The sequence below is a fragment of the Mytilus californianus genome, unplaced genomic scaffold, assembly GCF_021869535.1.
Source record: "Mytilus californianus isolate M0D057914Y unplaced genomic scaffold, xbMytCali1.0.p SCAF_1, whole genome shotgun sequence".
NCBI classification, from domain to species: domain Eukaryota; kingdom Metazoa; phylum Mollusca; class Bivalvia; order Mytilida; family Mytilidae; genus Mytilus; species Mytilus californianus.
Genome location: NW_026262581.1, coordinates 90,576,021 through 90,593,841, shown reverse-complemented (window position 1 = coordinate 90,593,841; position 17,821 = coordinate 90,576,021). Strand labels below are relative to the sequence as shown.

General features: G+C 32.6%; 1 protein-coding gene and 1 pseudogene across 1 annotated transcript in view; one reads left to right on the top strand and one right to left on the bottom strand.

Moving 5' to 3' along the window:
- Nucleotides 1–132: 132 nt before the first annotated feature.
- Nucleotides 133–1,567, top strand: LOC127738346 (uncharacterized; annotated as a pseudogene).
- A 6,962-nt stretch (nt 1,568–8,529) lies between these two features.
- The window catches only part of LOC127738334 (fibropellin-1-like), a 34,548-nt gene continuing 25,256 nt past the window's right edge, over nt 8,530–17,821 (bottom strand). The window contains exons 9-11 of the mRNA XM_052249536.1: nt 10,120–10,230; nt 9,629–9,793; nt 8,530–8,657 (exon numbers count right to left, since the gene is read on the bottom strand). Of these exons, the coding sequence (XP_052105496.1) occupies nt 8,530–8,657; nt 9,629–9,793; nt 10,120–10,230 (404 nt within the window). The remainder of the gene's footprint in view (nt 8,658–9,628; nt 9,794–10,119; nt 10,231–17,821) is intronic.

Sequence of the window (17,821 nt, the reverse complement as noted above, 5' to 3'; positions counted from 1 at the left end):
ACCTTAAGAATTGACAAAATAAAAGAGCATGAACACTGTACTGAACACTGTACTGAACACTTAATGTCAGTAAACAAAGAATCTGAAGAACATAATGCAGACAAGTGTAATATAAAACTTTAAAATGACTCACATAATGCCATTCAAGATGCTTTGAAGGTACTTTATTACCTAATAGAACACAATTTTTCACTCGACTTATTTTCCAGTCTTGTTGATTTAAATATAGAACTTGGTTCATATAATTTAGCCAATCTACGATTAGCCAAAAATGCTAAGTATACAAGTTGGGATATAGTTACAGAACTCTTGCAACTACTCAGTGATGAAGTTCGAGAAAATCTATTAAAAGAAATGAGAAAAAGCCCCACTTACTCAATAATGGTCGATGAAGTAATGGACATTACATCTCATAAACACCTTGCAATTTGTGCTAGGTATATAGATTCATAATGTAACATTAAAAATGCCTTTATTAGTGACCCACTGATAAATGATGGACGTGCTCAAACAATCATTGACAAAATTAAACAGGAACTAGATTCTGCTGACTTGCCTATTTCCAAAATGTCAGCGTTTGTTCTGATGGAGCGTCAGTTTTAACTGGGGAAAAAACGGTGTATGGGCAAAACTCAAGGAAGTTAATCCGTCCTTAATAGCTAATCACTGCAAAGACCATAGGCTAGCCCTTGCATGTAGGGATTCCTACAAATCAGTGAAGGTAATTAAGCGCCTTGACGACACTCTTGAAAACCTACATAAGTATTATAAATATAGCTGTAACCATACAAAAACTTTGGAGGATGTCCAGAAGGCACTTGGAGACCCATGTCTGAAGATGAAAAAGGCCAAGCATCATCGATGGTTGAGTCACGGTCAAGCTGTCACGTCTAGACTTACCTCATACAGATATGAATACATTATTTAGATATATAACAAATTTTATTGTGACACATTAAAAATGGTTTGTTATCAATAATAGGTTAATTGTAAGCAAGCACAACAAACAAAAGATTAAATATTGTTGAAACATTTTTTGAATGTATACAGTACAAATATATTTTTGGTATAAAACCCTGGCTGGTTTAGAACATTATTTTTTATGTCTGTTTACAGGGCAATTATTATAGATTTGGAATCCAATACCATTAGTGGGGATCCAGTTGGAAATGGGCTGCTAAAGAACCTGAAAGACCCCTATATCATGTTTACACTTCTGTTACTTGGTGATGTGTTGCAACAGATGACCACTATGTCACTCTTCTTTCAGCGTAGAGATGTACATTTGGGTAAGTTAATGAGCATTTGATACACATGTCATACAAAATTAATCATTTGTTAAAGAATTTGATACACATAATATTTTGTTATTTTTTATTGTAGGTATGGTGAAAACCATGGTTGATAAGACTGTTTCCTTCTTGAACAAAAAGAAACATGCCAAATATGATGGTCCATGGATGACAAAACTTAACACTTTAGCTGAAGAATGTAAAGTTGACATCACACAAATGCAAAACTTTGATACATCTGTGAGGGAACCATTTCTGACAGATCAACATTGAAACAAAGTATATACAGCGCGTTGGATATAGTGCAGGCGATTTGGTGTCACGATATCTCAGTAGCATGAATTCGAATCCCGACGAGGGAAGAACAAAAAAATTGCGAAAGCAAATTTACAGATCTAACATTGTTGGGCTGATGTTTAGACGAGTTGTATATACAGAATGTACACAGCCATGTATCACCATCACTGCTGGTGATTCGATGGATGAATCTGTTGTAGAGTTGTCACTGGTTCAGACGTACTTATAAATATAATTATTTCTGTTACTGTATCTTGCATTAATTTGTAGGATCCTTTACAATAGATATTTCAGCTGATCTGTAACAATTCCATCTTCATGCCTTATATATCATGTACTGTATTACGACGCTAGATTAAAACTGACGAGGAAAGGTAACACCCGGCCACCGAAAGCTTTATTATTGTGAAGCCTAGGTGGTCGTGTTTTCTAGCGCGTCGGATACAGTGCAGGCGATTTGCTGTCACGATATCTCAGTAGCATGAGTTCGAATCCCGGCGAGGGAAGAACAAAAAATTTGCGAAAGCAAATTTACAGATCTAACTTTGTTGGACTGATGTTTAGACGAGTTGTATATATATATATATATATACAAGTCTAAATTGAAAACAACGTTCAAACCTATGATTGCGTTGGATAAAAACCGCAATTTTTATACGTATATAAAAGTCTATAAAAAGGACCAACCAGCAAATTTACTATGTATCGGATCGTCTACAATAGACGATACTGTGCAGATAAGGAAAAAAATATATAAGTCTAGAGATTTGCACAACGATACTAATATAAGATGGTATTATACGAAGATGTTGTTATTAAATCGTGTTGACAAATATTTGTCAACACGATTTAATAACAACATCTTCGTTGTCAACACGATTTAATAACAACATCTTCGTATAATACCATCTTATATTAGTATCGTTGTGCAAATCTCTAGACTTATATATATATATATATATATATATATATATATATATAGGACTCAAATCTATGGTGGGTTCCAAATCTATGGCAGATTCCTAATCTATGGTAAATGTGACGTCATGCCATCCTAAATCTATGGCAGATTGTTTTACAATCCTAATCTATGGCAAGTTTTGTAATTTCCGAATCTATGGCGGGTTTTTTGTTGTTTTCAAATCTATGGCAAATTTTGTGCAAATGGAAAACAATGCAGTACAGATACGACCAATGACTTGTCTTAAACAAGTGGACATGTACGACGGGAGCATGTATATAAGTATTTGTGAAATAAACATTTCATAATGGTCAACCAAATCGTGTTGGCAACCAATCAAATTCGTAAATGATGAAATCATATACCTTAATACAGACTTCAAGATTGAAATGATGTGCACCGTAAAAATAAACATTTTTTAATCTGTGCATGTTACCTATTTAACACATTCATTAAACCAACTAGTAAGTCCCTTATAAACAAAAAAAAGGGGATAGTTTTTTTTATAAAACAAAAATGATAAATAAAAATGAACAGTTTGAATTTTCAAATAATATTTACTTCATCGTTAATATCATTTTTATTTGATGACGATTTAAATCAAATTGGTATCCGGTAATTTTATCTTTCACTGTATAAACTTTGCCAGCTGTAGACAGTAAAATATTTACTATAACTCCTTTTCTAAAATATCCGGTACTGAAAAAAGCGGTGCCCTTGTTCATCGCGGGTTTCGGCCGGTACAGCACATTTTGTCCCTCTTCCGGATAATAGGTCATATCTTCCTTTAAACCATCCGCAAATTGTTGTCGTGGGAAATACCTTCATCTGGAATCGTGTTCAAATCTATGAGTTCCGCCAACGTTTGCGGCGGCGACGATGTAATATTGCGTTATTCTATTGTGACGTAATTTAAAGATCTGCCATAGATTTGGAGAAAACAAAAATATGCCATAGATTTGATTTGTTTGACATTTGTTACGTCACATTTGCCATAGATTAGGAATCTGCCATAGATTTGGAACCCGCCATAGATTTGAGTCCTACATATATATATATATATATATTAACATGTCTAAATTGAAAACAACGTTCAAACCTATGATTGCGTTGGATAAAAACTGCAATTTTTATAGGTGTGCATGCAAAACAAATTTCTTGGTAGAGGGGTCTAAATACAGCACAAACAACATTTTCCAAAAGACCAAAAACGTGAAAAAGTATATTTTAACAAAACGCATTTGACTAACAGGTCGAACAACTGATGTTCTTAAACCCTGCTGACTGCCATTGGCGATTGCCAAATAAACGTATCACCAGATGTAACAAAATGGATCTTAAAAATTATTAATTTAATACCAAACAGAAAACAATAAACTTGCGGAAAAGATGGTATACCACAAATATGAGGTGCAAAAATTTGTACATATATATAATATATATGTTAAAAGTTATTTTTAATCCCAATAATATATGATGATAAATACAACATGTACAATGTACACACTAAATGTTTCTAAATAATATCAATGTACATTTCTTTGTAGGTTTGCTGACACAGATGCAATGGATAACCTAGCTGTATTAGATACGTCACTTTTGGCGGATGTACTAGCCACTTATGCCATCTCAGAAATACATGACCTTGCCAGTCATTTTCTGATTGACAAATATATATTTTTAAATGAATGGACATCTTTCATTGAAATTATAAGGGACAAGGGATGTAATGACAGAAGCATTATGCCCTGTCTCAAGTTTTTTTTGAGTGAAAAGTTAGGGCTATCAGCATTTTTTCCTAATATCATTCACCTGATGAGCACAGCTGCTGTCCTACCACTGAGCACAGCAGAAGTGGAAAGGGTGTTCTCTCAAGTAAAAATGGTGAAATGTGAACATAAAAACCGTCTAAATCAGGAAACATTGAATTCCATCCTTCATGTTAAACTTAACTGCAACAAACAATGTTTTGAACATCTGTCAGATAATGTAGTGAAGAAGTTTTTTAGCTTGAAGGATAGAAAAATTCAATTTTATCTTGGTAGATAGTGTAACACATTTATGTATAAAGATGCAATGTATATAACTGTTCAAATAATAAAAGACAATGTTTGACATGCCCTTTTTGAATTATCAATCAGCGCGCCAAAGTGCCCTTTTCATGACTGGCGCCCTGCCTTTTTGAAATCCTAGCTGGAACACTGTCAGGACATTCATAAATATAGCTTAGTTGTCTTCCTTTTTCATATCTAGCACATTTAACAAACAGCAATTAAGTTACTATGGTGACTCCTTTTTTCAAGTTGTGATCCTTCAACACATATTTGTATGTGATAATCTTGGTTTCAATTGACATTTAAATGTATATTAGACAACTTAATCAATTAGACACAGAGCTTAGTAAGTAAAAATAATTTAAAGAAAGAAATATATCCCGACTCATTTTTTTTCAATTTTTACAAGTTTGAATTTATTGATGGAAAATATCAAAGGAAATAACTGATATAGGATAAGAAGAAATGGGATTTGTAACCGGGGTTTTTGAACGTTATTGATACAATGAATACAGTCAAACATTTTACATACTCCATCATGATTTGACTCACCTTTGTCACATATGATCACGAACATGTTCCATTTGTCATAGCCAAATTCCCGAGGTACTTTACTATTTTACTCTTAATAATCCCTGTTTCAATAGCAGTCAGTCGAATATTACGTACACTGCGCTTATATAGTATAAGTATATGGTAGACAGCTTTTTACTTAAAAAAGTAGTGTTGTTGATATGATTTTCAATTTTGTCATTAAAAATATTGATGTTACAGTTTCTCTTCTCAAATGCAAGAAACTTCCTTTCGTCTTTTTGGAGGTGTTGCTAACCGACGAATGGTTGTTTTGTTGTAAATTTTTGTTGAGTATGTAAACTCACATTGAATGTATTGAATTTTCGGGTTAATTAAAATTCTGGTACACAATCGAAAATTAGATTGTTGAGCCTTCTTTTCAACTACATATACCAACTGCAAAGGTTACACTAACTGCATAAACTATACTAGCTGACTAAAATTTTCACTGAATTTACTGTTTATAAAATGTCAAATAATTCAAAACACTAAGGTTTTTCTAATCCAGATATAGAATGCCTTAGTCGTATTTGGCTCACATTTTTCGGAATCTTCGGATTTTTAAGCTCTTTATCTTTGTATTTGATGTTGCCTTTTAAGTGTTTTGATTCGAGCGCCACTGACGAGTCTTGTGTAGACGAAACGCGTGTCTAGCATACCAAATTATAAGCCGGGTATATTTGAAGAGTTTTAAAATCCACATCATAGTAACTCCTTTAAATATATAATAACAACATCAAAATATTGTTTACTTGGTAGGGGTTGAATTAAATTTATTTTCATTATGAAAAATAAATAAATAACAAAAGGAACTTATAGGTGTTGAGATTCTCAGTTTTCTTATTCACAGTACACTAAGGCAAAACGATAAAAGAGTAAAACAATTCACCGGAAAAGGAAATATACAACCACTGTTGTAAGACAATTAAAATGGTTACTATGATTTCAGCAGTAGGCAATTCTCTTCGATTCAGTATTGCCTTGTTCTGAATCCTTTAATTGTGTCGAATCCTTGACTTTAGGGCGAAATCTGTTCATAAACTTTGATTTCAACCTGTGAAAGAGAACACTAGTTTACTACTAATGTTTTGTAGATCTGAAATACAATATTAATTTGTCTGTAAAATTATTAAATAAAAAAGTTTAAACTCATTTTACATTATTAATGCGGCCGATGGATGCATAGCAGGAGACGCTAATCCTGTTGACGTTTGAAATTCATGTGATTCCCTAAGTTTTTTTCTCATTTGGTTGGTGTAAAATTGATTTACAATTTCTTAACATTGGTCAGCTACTATTGCATCTTATTTATCGAGTCTGACATTTGATAAAAACTGTCGTTTTGTTTATAGTAACTTTAGTGTCATCATTTCGAAAAAACAAAAAACATTCACAATAAACACAAAAAAACTGTGATTTGTTTTGGCAGATATTCATACATATAATAGCAAATAAACACGTTTTAAGTTATGTATATAGACTCATCATAGATACCAGGATTGAAATTTTATATTTTAGTTTCTTTTCCAGGAATCCCAGCCTATATCCTTTTTTTATAGGGGCAATATTTTTCTTTTTTGCATACTAGTAGTTTTCAACAAGGGACGATTTGAGATTTCCTTTCTTTAAAACTACTTAATTCTTACATCGGATAGTAAATCCACAGAAGACTGACTGCAACAGTCGAAACACCTAAAACTACCAGCGTTGTCACAACAACAATCCATGGTTTCACTAGAGGAAAATTAAAGATAGAAAAACTAAAGTTTGTATAATGATTTTTTTACACTTATATTATCAGTATCGTCTGTATTGTTCTACACTTGATTCATAAAAAGAATGTCCAACGTAGATACAAATATCTTGTTTTAGGAAGGGATAAACAATATATTCTAAAAAAAAAAAACATTTTAAATCAACAAAAATTCTCGGAAAATGACTTTATCTAGATGATTGACTTTTTGATTAACAACATAATTGTAAGTTTTGCAGGACGAACAATCGACGTTCCTTTGGAATAGAACTGTGCCCCTCGTCGTCTTTATTCATAAGAGGCAGACTTTGTACAACAGCTTTCCGGGAAGAATGTAAATAAGCTTTACCCTTAAATGTTTTACGTTCCTCTATACAATAAATCAAAGTTTGGTGACTATGTGAACGGTCAAATCTTTACGACAAAAGAGATTATTTCGGCTTCCCTATGCTATACTTTCAATTTTCTATGTAGCAACATATAAGCAGTACCTGCATTTTGAGTATATATGCAGTTGATACGATATCAAAGGGCTTGTGTTTTCTATCATGATTTCCTTGATAGAGAGTTGCTATTTCCCAGGAGGCTATTTCACCAAAACTTTTAAGTGGTAAAATTTAAGTCGGCTCTTCGGGCGTTAATACGTTAATAAGACGTCAATATTAATTGGTTGACCGTTATGGAATTTGTGTCACAATTGTCATTGTAGCCGTTTAATAGCCATAACCACAATTCCGTTCTAATTTCTTTGAGTGTGACATCAATGAATGAAACTTACCAGCGAATGTGTACGGGTGCCACATATGGAGCAGGGTTTTTCCCTTCCAGAGCACCTGGTATAACCTCAGGTTTTTGGTTGGGTTGGTGTTGTTCAGTTTTAAGTTATCTTTGAAGTGTTTTGTATACTGTTGTTTCTATATTAATTTTATTTTGCCATGACGCGGTAAGTTTCACTTCGACTAAAGGGTTTTAAAAGCCCCTTAGCTGTCAGTTACTGCGAGTACGCTCAGATCTGTACTTAGCGTCTTTTTTGTTGTGGGGATGTATAAGTACCCTGCAACGTCCTGTCTGTGTATGTCTTCTTTGTATCGATCTGATTAGTTAAGCCCTTTTCAACTGATTTTTATAGTGTGTTCTTTTGTTGTACTGTTACACCACTGTCCCAGGTTAGGGAGAGGCTTGGCGCCAGGAGCCTGTTATTCAGTGGTTGTCGTTTGTTGCTGTTTCTCATATTTGTTTTTCGTATGTTGTTTTGTATGGTTTGGTCTTATGTTGTGCCGTTGCAGCACTATCCCAGGTTACGGGAGGGTTTGCGCCTTCAATGCAGCTTGGGTTTTGCTCATTGTTGAAGACCGTACGGTGATCTATAGCTATGTCATTTTGTCTCTGATGAAGAGGTGTCTAATTGGCAATTATACCCCATCTTTTTATTTTTATATCTACTTCTTATTTTGAAAAATTAGATTGAAAAAGAATGATATTCCAGGCGTTAAACCAGAAACGATTTTATGTTTGGCTTTACTTTTGGTTCTTTTTTGTTTTCTAAGCTTTAAAAATTTATTCGAAAGAAAGTATGACAACTCAAGTCTTATTTCTGCTTTACTCACTTTTATCACAATAATATCCTGTGTATATATTGTGACAATGACACACAAGTTGACCCTCTGATGTGTTGTAACACTGACCATGATCGCAGTAGTTATCCATATCAATACACTGATACAATACTGCAATTGAATAGTTAAAAGAAATTAAGTATGAAATAATGATGATATTAATCCTAAATGTCTGAAATCTACTCAATTAATATAAGAAGCATATTGGTTGTAATAATTAATTTAAACACATTGATGAAACATGCACGTCCTTTCCCGACTTCAGTGCGCACGACATGTGCTGCTATGATATGTTCTTGAATTAAAGTACATTTAGCCAGACTAAGTAAAGTAAGCGCAAAACTGCATAAAACCTGAATGACCTCAGTAAAAACAACCAAAAACAATCCGAGGTCAACTTTACGTGAGAGAGTTACGACTTACATTCGATTAAAATGAGACTATATTGAATGGATTTAGATTTAGTCGACGCATCCGGTCTCCTTCATTTTGGCACTAAGTTGTTTTCACTTGTTTTGCACATTCAAAATTGACAAACTACTGTTGCCTTATACATATTTCAATTGACATCTGAGAATTGTTGAACTACACTAAACTATTTGACTTATGTGATGATTCAATTTCTAATGGGGAATTTGCCTCAAACTGAGCATTAATAAAGCTATATAACTTGCATTTGTAGTATGAATATAAACTTTATTTAATTCTACAAGGGCTTGATTGAATTACATAAAGTCTTCATGAAAAATGACGATCACATTAACTGTGTTAGGTGAAAATAATATTTTCAATTTGCTTGACATTACTTTTAAACATGTTGTGTGGTTTGGGAATTAGCTTCTCCAATAACGATAGAAACAAAAATTCAGGAAACCAAACTAATTATGAAATTTCAAAAATATTAAAACCTCAAAAGGCCAAAACAAAATTGCCAAAAATCGAGGTTTTAATTTCATATGTTAATTACAATATTAGGAAAATTGGACGTCTACAAATAAAATTTCCTTATACACGGTATAATTCTAGAACGTCTTTAAAACATTAAAGTATGTGGACAGAGTTAATCCAAAGTACGTTGTTACCAGTTTCATTATTTGTTGTATTTGACGATGCTGTACTTGTAGCCATTATTTTGCGAGTCGATGTACTTTGAGCTGCATATGATACCTTGGTTACCATAGTAGTTGTTGCTCTTGTGGTTATAACAGTCAATGTTGTACTTATTGAGGGTTGTGTTGTCTGTACTACTATTGAAAATAAAGAATGCAAAAAGAAATCAATGAGTGAAATTTATTTTCAATTATCAATCACAAGATAAACATAAGAAGTTCACCAACTCAACCAGATTATTTATCAAAGTATATATTTTACATAGTATGTTGATTATATAAATGCTAAATGACTTCATTATATATGATTAGTTTTAATTCTTCTATTTAATTGGTCACTTTCTTCTAGGATGTTAACATTTTCATCGTTCCATCCAATAGTCGTGAAAGAAAAATATTTCAATAGATCTATGAAGGAGAGATTAATTGTCACACGTGATGACAATCATTTAAATACAATGTACCATTTTCACAGTGAATTCCAGCATATCCTGTACTGCAACTACAAGAATATCCATTGATCCTATCCTGACACTGTCCATGTTGACAAGGTGAGGAAGAACACTCATCTATGGCTGAAAATTTGTCAGAAAACAATGTTTCTTATTCATGAACTAGTTATTTAGATTTAAAGCACATTAAGAACGTTCATAGAATGATAGAATTTGAAGGAAGACTTCAACAGATATTTAAGAAATTTATGAATATTACATGATTCAATTCAAAAGCATATTGACATTTGGAATTAACAGGGGTAAACAGTAAACCAACCTAATTACTCTAGTATAAAAATAATGCCAAAATTATTTATAAATATGTGCATGACGATTTTAATAAAAATGTTTATTTGTTGAAGAAATCAATAATCCGATTAATTTAGTCAGATAATACTAGTAACAAGGTATATAATTGGTTTCTAACTTGTACTTAATAGATTTTCAATTTCAACGATAAAAAATATAAATTTTTTACCATTCAGCTACAAATAAAAAAAAAAGAATTGTTACATCAAACTTTGTTAAGAATTATACAAAATACCTGTCTCACTGTTGTCTCCTGTGTATCTTTTTGTGCAATTACACACATATCCATTTATTTGGTCAAGACAAATCCCAAGGTTACTTGGAGAAGAGCCATATTCATTGATATTTTTAAATGTGAGAAAAAGATAAATGATGGCACTAATATATAGAAAAATGGATTAACGGAAGTAAAATAAGACTTTTTACAACTAATATGTTAATTTATGCTTCATACAATCTGAAATGTCGTTTTTTTTTCTTTTTGTTTAGTTTGAAGAACTTTTTGCGCATAATAGGTGATTTGCTTCGTTTTCAAAGCGGTATTAAAGCATTTGTTAAGCAAGAGAGAGGCGAAAGATACCAAAGGGATATTCAAACTCATAAGAAGAAAAACAAACTGACAATGCCATTGCAAAAAACGAAAACGATAAAAAGACAAACAGTAAACAAAATACACAACACGAAACAAAACACAATATTATTGTTTTATATTGTTGTTAAAGTTTTTTATTACGATAAAAGTAAAATAACAAAAATACCGAACTCAAAAGTAAATTCAAAACAAGCTCCTTAACAAATGGCAAAATCAAAAGCTCAAACAAATCAAACGAATGGAAAACAACTGTCATATTCCTGACTTGGTACAGGCATTTGATGATGTTTTCAGATTGGGTTCCATTAATATTTCCTCCAGAACTAGAAATTAAAGAAACAAGAGACAAGGCTTCCTCCACCTCATTTTTAGACTTATATCTCGACATAAGCGGTCATCTCAGTACTATGACAAACGAGACGATTTTAATTTTGAAATTACAGATTTCCCTCTCCTTAGCAGCAATTTACTACCTTCAACTGGATATTGGATATACATTTCCCAACTCATTCGGTATTAAAGAGCTTGCAGCTGCTACTCAGACTTTATAAAACGTCATCAGTGCCTGGCAGAAAGTTGATAAACCAGGGTTATGTCAAAGAAAGTCTCGTCCTTTTTCTTTAAGAGTTCATCGGAAGATACCAAGACCTTGTTGATAAATATTCGGAATCAACATCACAAATAATACATGATGGTCTTGAAGTATAGATTCTAGGTATTGACGTTGTTTATCATCTTCATTAAGTGTTATAGTGTTCTTTTTATTTGTCTATTTATATTTTTAACCTTTAATGTTTAGTCCATTTTTGGTGATATCCTTTTGGCGTGGCTCGGTATTTATACATCCCGCCATTGTGTTAATGTGCTATTGTAATTTGTAGTATACTTGTTTTTCTTTTTTGCTTATAACAACAGTAAAGTGAATAATTTACAAAGACAAACAAAAGAACACTATAACACTATAACACGTAATAAAGATGATAAACAACGTCAGTACCTAGAATCTATACTTCAAGACCATCGTGTATTATTTGTGAAATTGATACGGATCACACAAGGTCTTGGTATCTTCCGATGAACTTTTTTAGAAAAAGGACGAGACGTTCTTTGACATATCTCTGGTTCATCAACTTTCTGCTCAGACACTGGTGACGTTTTATAAAGTCTGAGTAGCAGCCGCAAGATCTTGAATACCTAATGAGTTGGGAGATGTATGACGTCGTCACAGCATTAATTTAAAAAAGCCTTTCAATACCGTCATAATCATGATGATTGTTTGGACTAGTATTGTGAAAATAATTGTATAAATTTCAAAATCATATATTCGTCATTGTTGTTTCTTTAATTTCTAGTTCTGGAGGATATATTAATGGAACCCAACCAGAAAAGTTTAAATTGTTAATGGAAAGAACATCATCAATATATCTGAATGTGAAATTAAATGGTCTGACTTCTTTGATCTTCTATTTTTGATTTTTTGTCTTTTTACTTTTGGCCATGGCGTTGTCAGTTTGTTTTCGATCTATGAGTTTGACTGTCCCTCTGGTATCTTTCGTCCCTCTTTTTTGACCAGTGTCTGAAGGAACTCCGACTCCTATGAAAATAAGAATAGGTCGGCAATGAGAGGCGCACATTTTGTTCCCATAGGAATGAAGACAATTTGTTGAAAAAAGTTTACCTGCGTACTGCACTCTTCTTCCTCTGTGCAGCATGTTTTCTATGTTGTGTTTTGTGTACTATTGTTTGTCTGTTGGTCTTTTTTAAGCCATGGCGTTGTCAGTTTATTTTCGACTTATGAGTTTGAAAATCCCTCTGGAATCTTTCGTCTCTCTTTTACCTTTTTGTTCACTAACAACAAAATATGTCGTATGGCATCAAAAAGCAATAAATTTATTGCGTCTGCTACCATTTTTATATTGGAAAGCATTGTTGATTATTTCTTTTAGTCGATTTTTTAATTTGACATCGAGAATGGTGGTATAAAGGGTTAAAAATCAAAAGATTTGATGTATTAATTTCAGAGAAAGATTGAGATTTAAATTTATCCAAAAGTTCTTAAGAGTGTTTTAGAATCCACATATGGTTAACACTATTACGCGAGTAAACAGTTTCACAGTATTTCTGAAGACCTTCTTTCACTGCGGACATAACTGTTGTCCATCTACAGGACAATTCCTTTGTAGAACATGCAGATGAGCCGGCAATGTACCATCGATTGTACGGAATTTTGTGAAGCTCAGTTATCCAATACAAACAAGGTAAGTCCTCAGATTTGCTGTTCAATGTAATGTTCACTGAAGCCAAAATCTCATCCATGTCAAATGGTATGTTCTTTATGGCATTGCAGTACCTAGTTCCCTTATCCAGAAATTTTCTCTATCATTTCGGAAAGGAAAACTTAGTATTGTGCTATAGATGTGGTGATAAACTTTCATAGGCCAGGAAGGATCATTGTCCGGTTTGTTTAAAATGGTTATAATGAACCCCGAATTGCGGATTTGCGGATCTTTATATTCAGACCGGTGTTGATTCATCCTTTTACGCAAAGTTTGTCGAGTTTCACCAACAAAAAAGTAGCCCACCATAACTGTTATATATTTATGATATGCTTATAACATCCTTGCTAACGAGAAAGTAGGAGATTTACGGGGGGGGGGGGGGGGGGGGGGGTCTCTGCATTTATGTATTGAGATATACTAAGGAGAACCTGGTTAAAATTTAATCGTACTTTGTATCTGTATATTTTGCAAACCAAAAATTCGTAAACGCAAAAAAAAAAAAAAAAAAAAGAAATAAATCTAGTTTGGCAGACTGTTTGTTTTATTCCACTGATATTAAAATTAATTGCATCAAATATTTTACCAACTGTTCGAAACTTCGCAGACGTTTCAAAATAAAACACCTTACAATGTTTATATGTAAAATTGTGCATAAAACCGTCAGATTACAGTACAATTTATGTGCTTAAAACTAAACTTTAAACAACCATTTAAGATTTATGGATTTAATTATCAAAAAATATGAAACCTTACACTTACTTATCCAACAAGTTAATCACTTACAGTGACTTTGTAACAAACCTACCCATAACATACATTTTAAAGCTATAAATTTTTGACCTCTCTCACTTTCATTTTGAATGAATGAAGACATCGAATATTCAAAATCGGCATCTAATCAGAGAGGATATACATTACCCTTATGTTGAATAAAAGGATATATGTGGTAAACGTTAATATTTACCATTTTGAAAGAGTAAACAAATGTAAATTCTAGCGATTAACATTTGAATGTGTATAGAAGCATACGTATATCTTTCAATTTATATTTTCTGTCTTTAATATTTATTGAGATCGTTTAAGAATGGCCTACTCATAACGTTCATAATTATATTCATTTCACAAAAAAGTATATTTAGTTTCTTTTTTCTTGCGTGTTACTTTGGCTTAAATATTTAAGATTTTCTCCAATCCTTATTTCAAATAACATTGACGGTAATATTGAGGAAAACAAAAGATATTGGGTATCAATCCATGACCAAAAATCTGAACATGCACAGCAAAAAAAAAAAAAAAGAAATAACCACACACACAACAAGCAAAGGAACAGCGCTCCTACCGCCGCCCCTCACCTCAAAGTCACAGTGTGGCCCTAACACAGAGATAAAAAACCTCCCACCCCACTGCAAGCCTTAGACGGCCTCCAGCACCGGCCGAGTGGAATTCCCTGCAAAAATAAATTTGGATAGACTTTGTAAGATGTAACAGCAGACATATAACAATTCGTTGTGTAGAATTATACAATGAGGGATGGAAAGAGCAATTCTAAGTGTCTCAATATGGTGATCAAGGACGATGAATGTACTGCAAATGACTACTCTTGATATTGTCTATGCCAACTCATAACCATAGAATTTCCAGGCTTAAAAATGCAACATATATTATTTGCATTTCCAAACTAAATATAATTTAGTAACCAACTGAAAATGAGACTAAATAAAATTGGTGCGTCCGAAGCTCAAACACCAAAATTTGAAGGTCAAAGATGTGTAAATATCCGATTACTAGAGGTGCTATATGACAAAAAAAGATATAAAAATAGCCAATTCAATTTAAGTCAACATTTTCTTATCGTTAAACAATAGAATAAAAATCGTTCATATTTGTTCATTCAAAATAACGATATTTTTATTCCTTAAATATAGTCAATATTTCAATTATGTCTTAAGTGTTTATGATACCCGTGATTTAAGCTTGATTTTCTTTCTCCTTTCAAAACTATTGAATAAAATAAATACAATAAAAAATGTATCAACCAATCATCGAAGGAAGATGTATGAGAAGGGCCATTATTTGACCCCTGAAATTGCAAAAGTAACAAAAATATTTCAGCCTTTCAAAATCATGCTAATTATTCTAAGAACTGATATCATCTTGAAACTTTTTGTCTTCTCAAAAAGAGGCGACAAATTTAGCTTTTTTACGAAACAAAATATGTAATTGGCATATCATATTTAGGGGCCCAAAACAAGTGGCCTCATAAGATCTTCTTTGACTATGTTTATGGAAAGTGCGATAAACAATTCAAACTATATCCGTTTTTCAGCACACAAAAATCTAAAGTTTCGAGTTCAAAATTTGTGTTTGGTAATATACCAGACAAGACCAGAAGCTGATATCAACATTAAAAAATCTACGTTATTATTCTGCATAATGATAATATTTCTATTTTCATTCGCTATGTTAAAACCAGATATCCATCTATTGCATGTCAAGTGAAATTGTCATCTTTTTAAGTTGTTAATCAGGTGAACTGAAAAAATATTCCATCGTCAAACTGTTGTAACTAATCTAAATTACACTTATAAAAATAGTGTCACTAAACTAGGGAAATCTGTTTTTTTGAAATGGGCTAGTTAGACTTTTTATTAATGTTGTTGGACCGATGTAGGCGAACTTGTTATTGTTGTCAAGCTGGTGCTAGGGGCCGTCTTAAACTTGCAGTGAGGTGAGAATTTTTTGGCTCCGTGTTGAAGGCCTCACTGTGACTTTGAGATGAAGAACAGCAATACCAGCGTTGTTCCTTAGCTTTTTGTGTGTTTTTTTGCTGTGCATGTATTGATTTTGTGTCATGGATGGATACCCCATATCCTTTGTTTTTCTATTAAGATGCTGAAAAACATGTTATCTTAACATTCGAGAATAGAAATAAAGGTGTGACAAATAACTATTCATAAAAGCATTTTTAATACCGCAATAGTTATTAAAAAGAAGAATTATAAAGACAGAGCTATTTTGAACTTGCTATTTTTAACTACGAGCATTTGTGATACAGTAAAATATCGTTTATTACTGTTTTGGACTAGTATTTCTGTTATCTAATATATCGGGGTTTTTTATTTGATCAATCAAGTGTTTCTACTGTACTGATTTTCTTATATATTCTTACTACAAAATAATGAAAAAATTGCACATTGTGTTCCAAATTTGAGGATTTATTATAATTTTGTAAGATTGATGCATAATAGCCAAGTGAGATTTGAGGGTACTGGAAGCTTTGATTTCCTTTAAGTTTGGAAACCAACAGCTCTGGCTATCTATATAGCCAGAACAAGCCGTTGATTTAGACTTGCATTTCACTGCATCTAAATTGTTTTACTATGAAGTGTATTTATTTGGGGCAAAAATAATCTTTATAGATAAATGAAAATGCATATACTCGATAAGCTGCGGAACCGTAGCCTCTTTTGTCCTTATGGTATTTTGTGACAATTTGCGGACCATCTTAGGTCTGCAAATTGTCTACAAATATCATAATGACCATAAGAGATACGGTTTCGCAACTAATAATAGATGTGTTTATTTTGACTTAAATGCAACCCCTTCAGTGTTAAACCATATTTACGCTATAATACATGATGGTTGCTTTCAGTTGTCAAACTTGAGCCCCCTGGATCTACAATGAGAGTGAAATGTAAAATTTGAGTACCACTTTACTTCAATGACTATTTTAAGGGAATATTTCTGCATTTGTACAAGTCTTTATCTCTGGAAAACACGAGTTCCTCACCATTTTCACAGTTATTTCCAGTAAAACCGGCATTACAGGTGCATGCATAACCATTTACGTGATCTTGGCAGGAACCATATTTACATGGTGATGATAGGCATTCATCCAAATCTGGAAAATCAGAATTCAACCTTTATCAAATTCGTTAATTCATGCAAAAATGTCAAAAGTTTTTTTCTCTTGAATCATGGTAATGATTTATTCTGCGTTGAAATTCATTACAGTTAGTTGTTTGCATTGTATACGATCATGTCTTACTGAAGTGTTTATGACATTTCTGTATGATATTAGACCCCGATATTAGAGTGAATGTAGAACGATATAAAGACATATCAGCAGGTAACCTGATTCATACTTTAAATGTGCTTTCTGTAACTACGATCATGTTTTTTTATCCTGCATAATATCGTTTTTTACTGTTTAAACCGGTTTATCTTTTTTTTTAAATTTACCAGTGTTTAAAGTCAAGTGTTTTTTAATAACGATTTTTTTTGTATAGTCTTGAATTTGACGTTTGTCAGTCAACTGATAGAGATTGCAAAAGGGGGCAAGCTTTCCAAAAAAGTTCCCGTCCCTAGAAAGGAGCCGATTAAGTATTTATGACGACTTTATCTAAGTGGATGTTTTGTGTCTTGTCTTAATGTTTTTGTTATTTCACGATATCATCACACCTTTGCTAAATACCTTTGCTTATTACATGCA